General features: G+C 48.9%; 1 protein-coding gene across 1 annotated transcript; it reads right to left on the bottom strand.

The window, feature by feature from the left end:
• Window positions 1-225: 225 nt before the first annotated feature.
• Window positions 226-10,033, bottom strand: LOC103582821 (lysine-specific demethylase 4A-like; the record flags this gene model as incomplete). Its single annotated transcript, XM_008564309.1, has 7 exons — window positions 226-549; window positions 3,926-4,111; window positions 4,440-4,548; window positions 6,229-6,284; window positions 7,708-7,784; window positions 8,219-8,423; window positions 9,852-10,033. Coding segments are annotated over 7 exons (1,139 nt in total), but the record flags the coding sequence as incomplete, so codon positions are not given.
• Between the last annotated feature and the right edge of the window lie 1,166 nt (window positions 10,034-11,199).

The following is an 11,199-nucleotide window of genomic DNA, read 5'->3' as shown; positions in this document are numbered from 1 at the left end:
AAGAACTGCAGAAAACACTGATTCCCACGAAATTCTAGGGGAAGGAGGGTACTTACTAGCACACAATTTTCTTTGCAAGGACAGCCCAGTACAGATGCTTCTTTCTGTTTGGGGACCGACTGATGGAGCCATGGGACATCTAGGGGAAGGAGGGTACTTACTAGCACACAATTTTCTTTGCAAGGACAGCCCAGTACAGAAGCTTCTTTCTGTTTGGGGACCAACTGATGGAGCCATGGGACCTTTCTGTTTGGGGACCGACTGATGGAGCCATGGGACATGGCTAGAAAAGGCAAGCAGACCCATAGCCAGTCTGCCAGCCAGAACTAGAGACATTCCCCATCCCAAACTGCCCAAGAAGCTCCTTGCAGACATTACCACTATGTCCTCAGGATAAAGATTGTCGCTGAAGGAACCATCATCAAAGTTGACTTCATAGAAGGTCTCAGTGGTGAGCCTGACCACCTCACACTGGTAGAAACGCCCATTCTTATGCTTGCTAATGACTTTCTGGCCTGCAGTGATGCTCTGCAAGGCGCCCTTGGCACGCTGGAAAAGACAAGAGGCTTGGGTTACTCACACAGACTTGAGGCCTGGCAAATGGGGACTGAGATCAATCAGTTCCTCTTTATCAGGGAAAAGGCATTAGAATGGAAAGTGAAAGGGAGAGAAGAGATGGGAGCTGAAACAGGCCTTTTTAGATATTCATATCCCAGCCAGGACAGTGGAAGAAACAGTGCCATATTTTCCTCTATAAATTTAGCTCCTCCCTAGCTCCCAATCCACAACGGGTTGTTTCACCACACCCTGAACAGACTCCCTGAACAGACTCTTACCCAAAACTCCCTGAACAGACTCTTGTGACTTCCCTGTTGTTGTGAGGAACTGAACAAATACCACCTACTAATGCACACACCTTAGATACAAACCAAAGTATCAAAGGGGAGACTCAATAGGTGACCAGAGGCCCTGGGCCCCCAGGCAATGCTCCACACAGATCTCAGCACTGGCTCTATCTACCCTGCAGGCTAGGACACAAAGAATGAGGTTTCCTGGATGTCCCCAGCTGCATACAACAAACTGCCCCCATGACAAGGATCCTGCTATTGCCATCTCTGGTGCCCTCACCTCATCCTTCTTGTTCTGAACTTGTCCTTGATGCTAACGGGATCACAAAGAACATGGTAGCCTCATATCCAGCCACTCCTGCCCAACCTGCCCACACATTCTGCTCTGCTCAGCCATGCAGCCTCCTTGCTGGTCCCTGAACGTGTGTGCCACACGTTTGTACTCAGGGTCTCTGCATTGCTGTTCCCTCTTCCTGATATGCCATTCCTCACTTATCTGCACAGTTGCTCTCTCACATCCAAGTGTCAACTTACTAATGCCATTCCTTAGTACCTCCTCTTCCATTCCCCATATCCTGCTTTATTTCTATGCACCACACTTCTCACCATCTTACGTTCTGTGTATCTACTAGTTTCCTACATATCTTTCAACTATGCTATATCCACCAGAAGGACAGGGACATTTTTGTCCAGTCCACTGGTATATTTCTAGCACCCAAAACTATGCCTGGCATGCTCAATAAATATTTGAAGAACGAATCAGTGAAAGAAATTCTCAACAGTACCTGCAAATTCCTCACAGCATCAGCAGTCTACAGCTGCCAACTTCTGCATGTGGAGATGAAAATCCCAAAAGCACTACCCTGTTCCACAATAAGACTATCATTTCCCCACCATGGCTGGGACTCAACGCTACCTCAAGCTTTTACTCCTCTAGTCTCATACGCACATAGAATAATTTTTCATCTTCCTAAGGTCCTAACCATACCCCTGGACCACCTCTCATTCGCAATAAAATATCTTTATGAAAAAGGAGAATCTAGTCAGCTAACAAAGACTTTTCTGTGATCCCAAATGGCAGAGTGCAAAGTTCACTCTTTGAGACAGGCCCTCTGCTGTATTTCCACACTACTGACAAACCTGTATGACCATCTCTTCTGTGGGACTGTAACTCACTGATAGCAGGGTCTTCCCCAACTATAGTCCGGCTTCTGACCCAACCTCCGACAACATCTCAGTGTGGAGTACTCAATAACCACCAAACCAGACCTGCCTTCTCTGCAGCCTGTGGCCACCGTATTCCCTCTGCTAGCCTACTAGACTGTGGTGTTCTACTATTTTCACTGGCTCATGCTCTGCTATCTGCTTCTCATACTGGCCATCTCCAGAGCCCTGTTGCTAATGGGAACTGGATTTAACTGTCCTATTAAATGCTGGTAATAACCAGTCTTTTTTTTTTTTTGTCCTTTTTTGTCCTTTTTTACTGACCGGCAACGGGATCGCAACCCTCAGTGTTGCATCTGCACCGCGCTCAGCCAGTGAGCGGGAACCGGTCTCCACATGGGATCCGAACCCTCGGCGGGAGCGCCGCCGCGCTCCCAAGCGGCGCATTCTCCAGTGCGCCACCGGGCCGGCCCAATATCCAGTCTTTACCCTCATGGCTAATCCAGCTGCCTGCTGGTTGCTCAACTGGAATGTTTCAGAGACGTCAAAGACTACATGTCCTGGGGCCGGCCCGTGGCTCACTTGGGAGAGTGTGGTGCTGACAACACCAAGGCGACGGGTTCGGATCCCTATATAGGGATGGCCGGTTAGCTCATTGGGTGAGCGTGGTGCTGACAACACCAAGTTAAGAGTTAAGATCCCCTTGCCGGTCATCTTTAAAAAAAAAAAAAAAAAAGACTACATGTCCTTTCCTCTTTTTCATCTCTCCCCCCAGTTCCTGATTGCAGTTAACAACATCATCCTATCTCTCCTTTCCATCTCTCAAGGGAGTAACCTGAGTCATTTTCAGTGCCTGTTCCCACACCCTTTCCTCCTCCCCTCCCTCTCTCTCCATCCCCTCTCCCCATGGCGAACAACAAACCCTGTCAAGTTCTTGGGGTCAGATGTGACCCCAAAGCTCTGCCAATGTGTCCTCATTTCAGACCTCACTCTCTCCTAAGCCAACTGGTTGCCCTGTCTCAAGTTCTTATTCTTATTCCTTGAATCTTCTCCTCAATCACCACAGTAGAATGACTGTTAGAAAATACAGTTCAAAATTATAATATTAAAAAAGTTCTCCTCATCCAGGGGAGAGGTCAGACTCCCAAGAGTGGCAATCCAGGGCCTTCATCCTCTGGTGCTGCTCACCTCAAGCATCATCCCCACCATGTTCCCAGGACCAGTCTTGTATGTTCATTCTTCCAGACTTAGCCTGTTTCTGAAGCCTTGAATGGCCTCCCACTCATCATTTCTTATCATTTAAGACCCACTTCAAAAGCTACCTTCTACCCAAATCCTTTCTTAACTCTTCTAGCTAACATTGCATGTATCTTTCTCTGAGCTTCACCATTTAGAGAACTGCAAAAGTCTCTACTATATGGAAGTTAATGCTTAACTGTTGGGAGGTCTCCCCACTAATTCTCAACATTTACAGAGCTTCTGCTATGTCCCTGACACTGGGTGAAGTAATAAGGACGCCCAGATTAATAAGATACGGACCCTAAAGGAGTTTATCCTGGTGGTGAAGCAAATGAGTGAATGGATAATCAAATGAAATCACCCACAAGCAGCTTGGTGCGACTGGATTGCAAAGTACGAGGCAGGGAGTAGAGATGGACAGTGTGGTGGTGAAGCAAATGAGTGAATGGATAATCAAATGAAATCACCCACAAGCAGCTTGGTGCCACTGGATTGCAAAGTACGAGGCAGGGAGTAGAGATGGACAGTAGCCATCGCTTAATCCCTCACTCATTAGCACTCTCCATAAAGCATAATGCTTGAGGAAATATTTGCTGACACAATAAATGGACAGCATGCAGAGAAAATGATCCTGAAAACTGCCAGGAGAATTCTAGAATGGCACCCTTCCTCACCTCCAAATTAGGAATCTTGTGCCGGAAGCAGGTAATGAAGACAACAAAAGGCCAGTCGTCCGGCTGCATCATCACTCCGGCAGCCTGGGCACAGCTCACGTGAAAAGCAGTTGGGCAACGGCCATGAGAACACTGCACGCAGCAGCCGGCGGTTCTTTTCCTCCTCTTCTTGCAGAAGACACATTTCTTCAATGCAGGGAAAGAAAGCCAATGATTCCAGGAACTGATAGTACAGCCTCCTCTATTGTCCCCCCTCCCAAATGCACACAGCCAACTGAGCTAGAGCCAACCACCTTCCCAAAACACAAGGGCACACACAACCTGTTCTCATCTCATGTCTCATTATGGGTGTACTTATTAAGTAATTTAACAACAGGGTGAGAATCACAAACTGACCAATACCAGAGGGTAAAAGTGGCTACTGGCCAAGCAGAGATGCTTTGTTCTCCTGCACCCAGAGACCCTTCAGAAGGGTAACTGTGTAGAGTCCACACACCCAACTCTTCTTCCTTACCAGTTTGAAGCGAGGCAGGGGGATTTTGCTCACGTCCACCGGACTTCTTTCTGCAATGTTGACAAACCTTGCTTCCAAAATTGCCACAGCACATGAAACGTGGACCCACCTGCCAAAAGGCAAAGGCTACCTCAGTCAGCCCTGGGTCCAAGGCCCTGTGATCTTCTCCTCTAATGTGGGCCTACACACAGTGTATCCTCCCTTACCCAGTGTGACCACTGACCTCCACCAGCAGGTGCCTGGGACCCAGGAAGGTGGGAACCAGAAGTGTCGCCATACTGAGTGTGTGGAAACAGCCCCCCCCAACACTGCCCAGGCTTAGCACAGGGCCACACTTCTTACACTCTCACTCATTCAGTCTGTTGCAAAATGAGCAGAGCCCCAGCTAATTGAGTGTGGCAGGTTTCAGGGAGTGAGAGTAAATTAGAGAGCCTGACACAGACCTCTTTCACCACAGGACCTGTGTGCTTCCTGAAAACATACCCAACTGTGCCCCAATCTGCCAGTAACCACAGCTTTCCCCTAGGCTGAAATGACCTCTCCCTTCTGCTCCCTTTATCCATAGCAGACTTACTCTTTAAGGTCTGGCCCAAGCCCCACATACTCTGAGAGGTCTGTTCGACAGATATCCTTAGAGAATGAGAGAATTGGTGCTGGGCATTTTTGGGAAACCCAACATGAGCCAGGATGAGAACAACAAAAATGGTGAAAGCACTTAAAATGAGGCCATGTGAAAACCTACCACAGACAAGGCTGAGGCTGCGTGGAAGCTGTCTGCAGCGCCGGCAAGGCTACTGTGTGGGAGCGCGAACAGATTTGTTTTGTGTAGCTTGGAGGACAGAATAGGGATTAAAAGGTAAAGGTGAGAGGCTCAAGCAGGGCTCTTTCCACCCCAAATAAAGAAAACGTTACCGGCACTGTCCCACAATTGTGAGGAACACCATGACCTCAAGCAATGGCAGCAAGTGCCTTGAAAGGAGTGGAAGCAGCAAGAAGAGTCCTCTATCTGGAACAGCAAGCGGGGCTTCCCGGGAGGCAGGAGGCTGGACAGCATGTATGCTTCAAGTTCCCACAGGAGCTCGCTTGGAAGCAGCATACTCACTGCTAGTGCCCACTCACCTGTGTGTGCTATCCCCCAGACAGCCAGCTCTCCAGGGCAAAAACCTCATTTATCCTATGCTGCTACCTCTGAACAACTAAACATGAGACTGAGCACAAAGATCCAGCTCCATGGAAATGAGCTGACTGACAGCAGAGAAGCCCAGAAACTTCTGTAGATTTGATTCAGTAGTGGGTGGGCCTGGCTGAGCTCTTCTCAATGTCCCACTGTCCTCCTGGAGGACACTCACCCTCATTCCAAACAGCAGGTCTGAGCCAGGGAGAGTTTGCTGTATGAAAAGTTGCTCTCTAGACCCTGGCCGTGGCCACTCTGCACACCAGCTCCAGCTTTAACAGGGTAAATGTCCTTGCTCTCAGCTCACAAAGTCCCTGCATCACCTTTATGGGGTCTTCATACTTTTGTGAGGCCACTCTTTGCTCCTCCAAAAGAAAGATGTTACTTACATCTCTGCCTCAGAGGGAAAACTGGAGTTGGCAAGGTCTGGGAGTATTTGGCTCCCCTTGGCATCCTATGTTTAAAATTAGCCTTGGAGATGCTATTTCAGGGACACATGATATACTTCCCAAATCCTCATAGGTCATTCAGGAGAACAGCCACTGCACTCGCAATGCTGCTGCATGCTGCTTCAGAACCGAGCCTGTGTGTTCTCAGACTGATCAGAAAACTCACCTGTCATCATTTGCTCTCTGCAGGGCCCCTCCTCGTAATGAGCATAAACAGCAGTCCTGCCAAGAAGGGAGAGGGAGGAAAGTGGTTACCTCAAGTCATTAACATCCAATCTATTCTTCCCCCCAACTTCCTTTGGGCAACTCTAACCTCAACATAAGAAAACAGAATCATAGCATGTGGGGCTTCTCCTATGCAGCCCCTGTAATCAGGACTCCTCTGTAGGAAGATGGAGAGGCCACTTGGGGCTAATGTGTACCAAGTAGTCACTCAACTTAACATAATCCTCTTCACCATTACTGTTAATAATAACTGTAAGCAAAGTCAAAAAAAGATACTGTATTTTGGCCGGCCTGGTGGCGCACTCTCCTCTATTGTCCCCCCTCCCAAATGCACACAGCCAACTGAGCTAGAGCCAACCACCTTCCCAAAACACAAGGGCACACACAACCTGTTCTCATCTCATGTCTCATTATGGGTGTACTTATTAAGTAATTTAACAACAGGGTGAGAATCACAAACTGACCAATACCAGAGGGTAAAAGTGGCTACTGGCCAAGCAGAGATGCTTTGTTCTCCTGCACCCAGAGACCCTTCAGAAGGGTAACTGTGTAGAGTCCACACACCCAACTCTTCTTCCTTACCAGTTTGAAGCGAGGCAGGGGGATTTTGCTCACGTCCACCGGACTTCTTTCTGCAATGTTGACAAACCTTGCTTCCAAAATTGCCACAGCACATGAAACGTGGACCCACCTGCCAAAAGGCAAAGGCTACCTCAGTCAGCCCTGGGTCCAAGGCCCTGTGATCTTCTCCTCTAATGTGGGCCTACACACAGTGTATCCTCCCTTACCCAGTGTGACCACTGACCTCCACCAGCAGGTGCCTGGGACCCAGGAAGGTGGGAACCAGAAGTGTCGCCATACTGAGTGTGTGGGCGGTGCAGGCGCAACACCGAGGGTTGTGATCCCGTTGCCGGTCGCGGTACGGGCGCGACACCGAGGGTTGCAATCCCGTTACCGGTCACAAAAAAAGACAAAAAGGAAAAAAAAAAAAAAGATACTGTATTCAAACTGATGAGACTACAAGGCTCTGACTGCTTCCTATATGGGGAACTGCCAGGTTCTAGGGGGACAATGAGGAGAAAGCTACAAAATGAACCATCTGAGCCCCATCCTGAGTCTACAACCCAATGGCTAAATTCTTCAAAGAGGGTTATGGTTCCTCCACAGGAACCATAACCATGTCAGCGTGGTCTTCACACAAGGAGAAAACACAACTTCCAGACTCCATTCATGCCAGCCACAGTGGGCAGCAACCACTCTCAATGTCATAGGATTTATCCTCATAAAACTTACTCTCTGACATCACTGTGTACCTGGCCCTAGGCAGATTTCTGGGGATATAAAGTCCAACATGAAACAGTCTGGCCCTGAATGTACTCCAAGTCTCAGGGGAAAACAGTAAGAATGTGGGCGTACTCACCTCCTCCAGGGCATTGGCTGAACACCGAGAACACATCCAGTCTTCAGAAGCCTTTTCAGGGGGGACTCCATAGCAACCTAACAGGGACAACGACATGAGTAAATTGAACCCAGAGGTGACAGTCAGAATGTAGTCTTACAATTCTTTTCCATATACCACCTTCCAAAGCTCCAACCAAATCTTACAAAACCCTCTGAATTCTAGAGTCAGAGTCCTCAGGGCTCAACCAAACAGTACAGCCCAAAGTCTCAAAAAGTCAAGAACTGCAGACCCACTGGTACAAACACCTACTGAGCAGCAGGAACTAATCCCCAACTGGTATCCAGAGCCAGGAGGACAGCACAGAGTTGACTAAGGCAAGAATGGACTCTTGGAGTCCAGTGAGAATCAATCAACAACACACAAGCAACCTTTGCATGAGGGAACTGGGGGATCGACAGGTGGCAGGGACTTCCAGTGAGCAGGCCCATGCTCCTGGGAAAGGACGCAGAGAAAGGTGAGAGGCACTCACTGGCATGGACCCGGACACTGCACTTCTTGCAGGAAACTAGAATGCTGGTGCCATCCTCCTCAAGGTAGGGAGTAGAAAGGTTGATGTCCGTGCTGCAGCCAGTTGAGGTGAAGCACATTTCTGGAATCAATGGCTTGGTCCTCTGCTTCTGGAGGGCTAAATCTGGAGCATTTCCACAGTTCTGATTAAGGCCTCCAAACTCAACCTAAGAGGAAAGAACAAGTGCACACCTCAGTGAGCACATGCCTGTGCTCTTAGCTCCCCACCTGCTCCATCAGCAGAAAGCTGGTTCTCTTACTGATATGACCATGGCTATTGCTCCCAGGTGCACAGCCATTATCCCGGAGCTACTAATTGAAGTTACCTCTAATGACTCAAATTCAATTTCTCATTGCAGCATCAAACAAAGGCCCCTAGGGGGCAACTGAGAAAAGGGAGCGAGGTAAGAGGCAACTGGGATTTCAATCTTCCCAAACCAAGCGGTAATAAAATGCACTGAGATGCTAAGCAGCTAGGATGCTGCTGTGGGCTCCCCTATGTGCTACACCACATGTGGCCCCACCCGGGGAGAGCACCCAGAGCACGTGCTTCCAATGAGCCAGCACTGGTTGCCTCTGGCTGTCCATGTCAGCAGGTCACCTGAGCTGCAGTACTGTCACATGGCTGGAGCCCCACCTGTGATTCCTGGCTTGGGGCCCCTCCAGAAAGAACATTACGTCCACATACTTCCCTTGAGAAACTATACTGATTGTGAACACCTGCTGGCCCTGCTACTGGATGGCACCATCACCCTCATTCCAAGGATGGGGTACAGGAACATGTCACCCCCTGAGCCTATGCTATTTGTGAAACACTAACCCTCACTAGATCTGCTGACACTAAGAACCAGGCCATTCACTTCCCTCACAGGCAATGGCTCAGTGGCAGCTATGCTACATTAACCACCATAGGAGAACTGCTTACCTACCTGCCACCCTGTGCAGGTTCCAGCTGAGACTGAGCTGGTCTCCTGGAACCTGCTGCTATGAATGCCTTTCTGGCCCCCTAGAGCTGGACCCAAAGAGATCCATGATGGTGGAATCCGCAACACCCCAGGGTGGGAGGAGCAGAACTGAGCTCAGTGACCAGGCTTCTCCACTCCCCTCCCCCAGTCAGGCCCTTTGTTTCTCCCCTCCCAAGAACCTTCTGGCTACTGGGAGCACCCACAGTGGCAACAGGAAAGGAAAGAGGTAGACAACATTAGAGGACCTGCTTTTCATCTGAAGTTTAGATTGTAGTCCTCCATGATGACTCACCAGAACTACAAACTACCTGGCAGGAATAATCATCAACTAGAATGACGATAAAAAAAAAAAAGAGACTGTTTTGCAAACAGTGAAGTCTGTGGAGAGTGCATGTGCAAAGAGGGCCTAAACCACATCCTCAGCTCATCTCCAAAGTAGCCTCAAGTGAAAACCCACATTGCTGGGTTATCTGCCTGGCAAGGCCTGACCAATACACGGATGGGGTAAAGAATGCTAGAAAAAAAGCCTTTCCCAAGACAACCAGTGATCAGCTATGCACTCACAATTAAATCTAGCTTCGCTCTGACTGCTGGTCCTGGGTACACACAGAGGGGATGGAACAGGCTTACCTGATGGTAAGTCTGGAAAATCATACAGACGGCGCAGTGAGGGGCCTGCTGGGCCATACTCTCATTGAATTCCTTTTCAGCCTCAAAATTTGGGGGTCGGTTCTGCCACAGTTGGCTCAGAGGCTTGGCCCAGGTTTCTGTCTCCTCAGGCTCCTCCTCAGGGGTCAGCTGTTCAGATGTCTCTAGTGTATGAAAGAGAAACATGAGTCAGCATCAACCCTGCACACTTGTGGCTCTACCTGGAGAGCAGATGAACTCAGCCAGGACTTCTGGTCTAAGGTTTAGACTAAACCCAAGAGTCCTACGGTGGCAAGGGATGGAACTGATTGTCAGCAGACCCCTTCAATGCCTGGATGATGCTATGGGAAGTCTTGCCTGCACCCCTTTCTCTGGCCAGACTGACTCATGGTCCCTACTCTTTCTCTGGCCCCAGAGCTCTGCTCTACCTGAACAACTGCCCATTCAACCTAAGAGCAGCAGAGTGAAGCACCATATTGCCAGAAACCATGTTATTTGCTGCCTCCAAAATGTCAACGCATTAAGTCCTTTACCTTTTAGTTTTCCCTTTAGATATGCTGAAGGAAAACAAGGAAGGAAAATAACAGGGAATTGGCAAATGTTAAAAGTTGTTACATCATGGTCCTTGGTGGGGACTTTCCAGTTCCTTCTAGAAAGGTCAGCAGGACACCTGCCTATTTTGGGAAGAGCTCCCCAACCCCTCCTGGCTATACCTCAGACAAAGGCAGAACCGTGTGTCCAAAATGAACCTCCTTCCCAGCCATAAGATGTAATGCCCTGAGTCTAGGGCAGGGGCTGGCAAATGATGGTCTGCAAGCTGAATCCAGCTCACTCAGGGAGCTAAGAATTGTTTTAACATTTTTAAAGGGTGGGGGGGGGAAGCTGATGTTGACCAAGAGACCACTGGAGACTGTAAAGCTTAAAAGATTTACTTCCTGGCCCTTCACAGACCCCTAGTCTACACGACATATTTCTGTCTCTTAGGTACTCTAGTCAGCAGAGCATACAATTCCATGGACCTCAGTGCTGCCTTGGGGAAGAAAAACCCTTCTGGGTGCATTTTCCAGAAGGGGACACACTGCTGTATGAAAAACAGAAAACGTCTGGTCACAAAACAAGACACAGCAATGAAGGTCAACACTTTCAGTTCCTCCAAATCAGTGAGATGGGGCACAGCCCACCAGCTCTCAGCACAAACAGGGTCAAGGAAGCAAGGGAAACCCCATAAAAATTATGAAAGTTATGAGTGAATGAGGGCAACCTTTGGTAAAAGTGGAGGCAAATATCAGAATAAACCGATGTTGCAAGTGTTTCTTCAGGTGCTCCCCAT

The sequence above is a fragment of the Galeopterus variegatus genome, unplaced genomic scaffold (genome assembly GCF_000696425.1).
Source record: "Galeopterus variegatus unplaced genomic scaffold, G_variegatus-3.0.2 Scaffold18019, whole genome shotgun sequence".
Lineage (NCBI taxonomy): Eukaryota > Metazoa > Chordata > Mammalia > Dermoptera > Cynocephalidae > Galeopterus > Galeopterus variegatus.
Note: the sequence above shows the minus strand (reverse complement) of the source record. Positions and strands in the feature narration are given on the sequence as shown.